General features: G+C 45.4%; 1 protein-coding gene across 5 annotated transcripts in view; it reads left to right on the forward strand.

Moving 5' to 3' along the window:
* Nucleotides 1–2,156, forward strand: part of LOC132781627 (tRNA (32-2'-O)-methyltransferase regulator THADA-like) — a 39,776-nt gene extending 37,620 nt beyond the window's left edge. For all 5 annotated transcript variants that reach the window (XM_067473152.1, XM_067473151.1, XM_060785935.2 and 2 more), the window contains one exon: nt 1,061–2,156. In XM_067473152.1, coding sequence (XP_067329253.1) covers nt 1,061–1,314 — 254 coding nt within the window. In that variant the 3' untranslated portion in view covers nt 1,315–2,156. The remainder of the gene's footprint in view (nt 1–1,060) is intronic.
* The last annotated feature ends 4,026 nt before the right edge of the window (nt 2,157–6,182 follow it).

Here is a 6,182-nt window from a genome sequence, read left to right on the forward strand (position 1 = left end):
GAAGGAAGGAAGGAAGGAAGGAAGGAAGGAAGGAAGGAGGGAGAGAGGGAGAGAGGGAAGGAGGGGGAAGGAAAGAAGAAAGGAAGGAAGGGTGAAAGGGAAGGAAGGGGGAGGGAGAAACGGAGGGAAGTAAGGGAAGGAGGGAAGAAGAAAGGAAAGAGGAAGAAAAGACAAAGGGGAAGAACGAAGGAACAATAAAAGAGGATGTGAAGGGAGGAGGAAGGAAAAATAGAAGAAAGAAAGGGTGGAAGAGAAGGATGGAAAGAAGGAGAGGGAAGGAGGAAGGAAAGAGAGAAGGAAGGAAGGAAGGAAGGAAGGAAGGAAGGAAGGAAGGAAGGAAGGAAGGAAGGATAGGATGGTGAGAGAGAGAAGGGCCTGAGAAAAGAGCCCAAGGATCTGATCTAAACTGAGATAGAAATAAATATAATAAATAATACTCTCATTTGGACTGTGCTCCATGCAGTCATGCCGGGCACATGACCTTGGAGGACAATGCCTGCTCTTCGGCTTAGAAATGGAAATGAGCACCAACCCCCAGAGTCAAACATGAATGGACTTAATGTCAGGGAAAAACCTTTACATTTACTTAGGCTCAGTCATGAAATTCAGCAGCCCAGAGATCAACACTCCACTTCTTAAAAAAAAAAAAAAAAAAGGCTTCTGTTCCTTCCAGATGCAAAAATGAACCTTAAAAGTGTAGACAGTCAGCCCTCCATGTTTACGAATTTGACTTTTGTGGATGAGATTACACTATGTCACACAATTAGCAAATGCCATTTCCTAATATGTTCTACCATAAAAACATGGGAGAAGTTTAGTAAGCTTCGAAAACTTTGTGTGGGAGGGACATCCTGCAGCACATTTTGCTATAGTTTTTCAATGAATATCTCATCACATCTTTTGTGGCAGCCACAAGGACAAAGTTTAGGGAAGATACTTTCAAACTAAGTACCGTACAACGAAACAGGAAATAACACTTTCAAACCAGGAACAGATTTATTTTTCATTTTTTTTTACATAGTGTTATCATAGAAACCCTCAACTATCTCTCATGTTTCAGATCGTGACACTTCCTTGCTCCTGAAATCCCTGGCTTGCCCAAAAGTACACATCGCTGTCTCAGCGCTGCTGGCCACAGCCGCCCTTGCACTCCATATTTTGGAATCGGCAGAAGAAGGGGAAGTGCCCAGTGTGGACAGGATCAGCTTTACTTCCCGGGAGCTGAGAGAGGATGTTCTGTCTGTGCAGGAAGTGCTCAGAGGACATGGGATGGCACCTGCCATTGCTGCAGCAGGAAGCAAGAGAGACACCTGAGGATTTCTGAACGCAGAGGAGAGGCAGACAGAGAGAAAGGAAGAGAGCTGCCATCCTCCTTCCCTTCTCTATTTTGCATCTTCTTGCCTCAGATGGGGGAAGTTACTGTTCCAAGATGTAGTTGGGTGCATGCCTTTGGCTGCCACTTGGCCACAAAGGGATACTACGGTCACTCCTTTGCTTCCCTGGCTAAACCACAGAGCTGGGATATCAAGTTAGGCCAGAGACTTGAGACAGGCCATTGGCCAGAGTTAGCAAAAGGATCCACACTGGTACCCAACTCCTTCCATTCTGACTAACACACCTGTTCTGATCAGCGTTGGTGGCCTAAACTATACTCTTCAGGGTCAGAAGACTTGTTGTAAGACAAGATTGCACAAACGGTAACCAGAAGTGGGTTGTTGTAGGTTTTTCCGGGCTATATGGCCATGTTCTAGAGGCATTTTCTCCTTACGTTTTGCCTGCATCTATGGCAAGCATCCTCAGAGGTTGCTTGCCATAGATGCAGGCAAAACTACCTCTGAGGATGCTTGCCATAGATGCAGGCAAAACGTCAGGAGAAAATGCCTCTAGAACATGGCCATATAGCCCGGAAAAACCTACAACAACCCAGTGATTCTGGCCATGAAAGCCTTCGACAATACAGGTAACCAGAAGTGTTTTCTTGAGTAGTTGTTGGGAAGAGTATCTGATTCAAGTGCCCCACGTGTGACTGAGTTTTACTATTTTCAGCATTTTGCTCTTTGCTCCTGTTATAAGGAGCTCTAATGTTTGTTTCGGAGGGCTGAACAATGTGTTGATTGATGGGATTCTCATTTTAATAAAGCATTTTTAAAAACCAAGACATAGAAGTCTCTTCTGATGAATATGTTTTCTCTGGGAACTGTTTTTGCTGTGTTTCATTCATTTTGAAAACACAAACCCTCCCTTTCCCAGGCATGGATGCACATGGTTGTTTTACAGTAACGCCCACAGCAGTGGTTGTCAACCTTCCTAATGCCGCAACCCCTTAATACAGTTCCTCATGTTGTGGTGACCCCCAACCATAAAATTATTTTTATTGTTACTTTGCAACTGTAATGTTGCTACTGTTATGAATCACAATGTAAATGTCTGATATGCAGGATGCATTTTCATTCACTGGACCAAATTTGGCACAAATACCCGATACGCCCAAATTTGAATACTGGTGGGGTTGGGAGGGATTGATTTTGTCATTTGGGAGTTGTAGTTGCTGTGATTTATAGTTCACCTACAATCAAAGAGCATTCTGAACTCCACCAACGATTGAATTGGGCCAAACTTGGCACACAGAATTCTCATGACCAACAGAAAATATCGGAAGGGTTTGGTGGACATTGACCTTGATTTTTGGAGTTGTAGTTCACCAAATCCAGCGATCACTGTGGACTTAAATAGTGATGGATCAGGACCAAGCTTGGCACGAATAGTCAATATGCCCAAATGTGAACACTGGTGGAGTTTGGGGAAAATAGACCTTGACTTTTGGGAGTTGTAGTTGCTGGGATTTATAGTTCACCTACAATCAAACACATTCTGAACCCCACCAACAATGGAATTGGGCCAAACTTGGCACACAGAACTCCCATGACCAACAGAAACTACTGGAAGGGTTTGACCTTGATAGTTCACCTACAATCAAAGAAAATTCTGAACCTCACCAACAATAGAATTGGGCCAAACTTCCCACACAGAATCCCCTTGACCAACAGAAAATACTGTGTTTCCTGATGGTCTTTGGTGACCCCTCTGGCACCCCCCTCGTGTCTCCCAGATTGAGAAACGCTAGCCTAGAGAATAATTTGCATGTTTGCAAGATTTGGCCACAGCCAAGTAATGGAACAGGAACTTTAGAATCATATCTCAGAGTGCACAGGGCAAAAGTAACAGGAGGGGGCAGAACTGTGCCCTGCTTAACAGGCTCAGGCAAAAGCAAATCACTGTAGCCTCTCTCAATTTGTGTGTTCGTCCTTATGAATAACTTTTCATTGTCTTGACCACAGTCTTATGTTGCTTGGCCATGTATGTGCCATTTTACATCTGTGAAACGTTGGTGGGCAAGTCTGGCATATCACTTGGATTCTCAGACCCTATGAAGCTGCCAGTACAAGGTATAGAACAGGTACAAGTGAAAAGGGACAAAGCCAAGTGAGGACTACAAAAAGAAAGTTGTTGCTTCCGAGGCCTCGCCCGACAAGATTCAGCTGATCCTTTTGAACTGTCCAGAATAAAAAGGTCTCTTTCTGACCCCTCTCCTTGTCCTTTAATACGTGGTTGCCCTTCATACCTCTGTCCAAAGAACCAGGGCCTCATGGCACACCCTCCTTTTGTGCAACCCTGACCCACTGTTACAGGGAAAGGAGAGGGGGGTGCAAGTGACATTCCAAACATTTGTCCACCCGAAAGAGGGATTTGCCGGCAAAGCACTGGGCCATTGTTCTCCGCCGCCAGGGCAGCAGCCACCATTCTGATGTGCCAAGTCGACTTTTGGAGCCGTTGGGAAAGACAGCCAACCAGGCAAGTTGCACGGATTTGAGACAGCATGGCACTGGCCCTTTCTGCTCACTCCAAAGGCATTGTTGGGACTCCATTGCTTCCCCTTCAACATTTCAGAGATGAAAACTGAGCAAAAGATATCCGTGAGGCAGAGCACACAAGCTGGGAGAGGCTGCAAAGATTTACTTTGGGCTGAGCCTTCTGAGAAGCACAGGATTCTCTCTCTCGCCCTTTGCTGAGCAGAGCTGGGCATGTTTAGCCTGAAGAAGAGAAGGTTGAGAGCAGGCATGATAGGTATGTATGTGTATGTGAAAGGAAGTCATAAGGAGGAGGGAGCCAGCTTGTTTTCTGCTGCCCTGCAGACTAGGATGCGGAACAATGGCTTCAAACTACAAGAAAGGAGATTCCACCTGAACATGAGGAAGAACTTCCTGACTGTGAGAGCTGTTCAGCAGTGGAATGCTCTGCCCTGGAGTGTGGTGGAGGCTCCTTCTTTGGAGGCTTTTAAACAGAGGCTGGATGGCCTTCTGTCGGGGGTGCTTTGAATGCAATTGTCCTGCTTTGTGGCAGGGGGTAGGACTGGGTGGCCCACAAGGTCTCTCCCAACTCAATGATTCTATGATTCTAAATGGAGCACAAATGCCTTTCCCCCTTTGCCCTCTGCTTACAGTAGTTAAATGGTGCTGGGGACAAAGGGGGAACATAGGAGAAGAAGCTAGGACATTTTAAATGCAGCTGGAAACAGTGGGATAGTAGAGGATTAATGGGACCGTTCTTGCCAATTTGTGAATGCCGGAGGATAGCTGGAGGAATATGCGGCTGGGCTGGAGTTCGTGCCTTGTAACAAGGACTATATTTCACCTTAGGGTCATTGCAGGTCAGAAACAACTTGAAGACACAGTACTGGGAAACAACTGTATGAATGAATGGAGGAGGAAAACTAAGATCATTGCCCTTTTAAAACCTGGTAAAGATGCCTCCAATGCCAGGAACTACCGACCAATCTCTCTCTTATGTCATCTATATAAGGTACGTGAGATGATGCTATTAAATTGATTAGGACCTGTACTGAATCCCAGTTTATTGCATACCAAGTAGGTTTCAGATCAGGGAAAAATGTATAGCCCAAATTCTTAATCAGACTGAGTATATCGAGGAAGGATATGAAAAAGGCTGCATTACGGAAACAGTTTTTGTGGCCCTTACGGCAGCCTATGACATGACGCAACATAGAAAAATGCTGCATTAAAGTCTAACATATCAAAAACCATCCAAACCTTCCTAGAAAACCACAGCTTCTATGTGGAGTTCCAAGGCAGGAAAAGTAGATGGAGGAGGCAAAAGAATGATCTATCCCAAAGCAGTGTTCTTGCGCCGACCTTGTTTAATATTTTTACTAACATTCAGCCACAGTCATCACTCAAAAAGAGCTTTATATACGCTGATGACCTTGTCCTAACAACACAAGCAAAAGACTTTGAAACAATTGAAAACCAACTTCCAAATACCCTGAAAGATCTCTCCAGCTACTGCAAAGATAACCACCTGAAGCCTAACCCTGCCAAGACACAAATGTGTGCTTTCCACCTATGTAACCGTGAAGCCAACAGGAAATTGCAAGTTATCTGGGAAGGCCAAGAGCTTGAACACTGTTCCCGCCTTAAGTATCTCAACATCACCTTAGATCGAACGCCAACATTTAGGAAACACTGCATGAACACCAAGCACAAAGTAGCTGCACACAATAACATCCTGGGGAAACATACTGGCAGCATATGGGGTGCAGACCCAAAATTAATAAGAACATCAGCTCTGGCCTTGCCTTACTCTGATGTTCTGCGGAGTATGCCTATCCTGTTTGACACAAGTCTGTCCACGCAAAGCAGGTGAACATAGCACTGAATGAGACAGGTAGAATAATCACAGGATGCCTCAAACCTACACCTGTTGATAGACTTTATAATCTGGCTGGCATTCCCCCCCCCCCCCGATGTGTGACAGGAAGTTACGGCCAATTGTGAGAGAAATAAGATTGAACAATGTGAAAGCCATCGACTGCATGGCTATCAGCCCCCTCCCAGGAGACTTAAATCAAGGAAAAGTTTCATGAGAACCACCACTCCTCTTAACGTTACCCTAACAACAGCAAGAGTATCCCTCTGGGCAGCTAAACCAGGCAATCCCAACTGGATGGCCCCCCACGAGAGTCTTCCTCCAGGGATAAGCCAAGAATGGGCAACACAGAAGTCCATGAAGAGACTCAGAAGTGGAGTGGGCAGATCAAAAGGCAACCTGGCTAAATGGCACTGCCTAAAAGAATCCTCCACCTTGTGCAATTGCGGAGCAGAACA

Source organism: Anolis sagrei, chromosome X (assembly GCF_037176765.1).
Source record: "Anolis sagrei isolate rAnoSag1 chromosome X, rAnoSag1.mat, whole genome shotgun sequence".
NCBI classification, from domain to species: Eukaryota; Metazoa; Chordata; class Lepidosauria; order Squamata; family Dactyloidae; genus Anolis; species Anolis sagrei.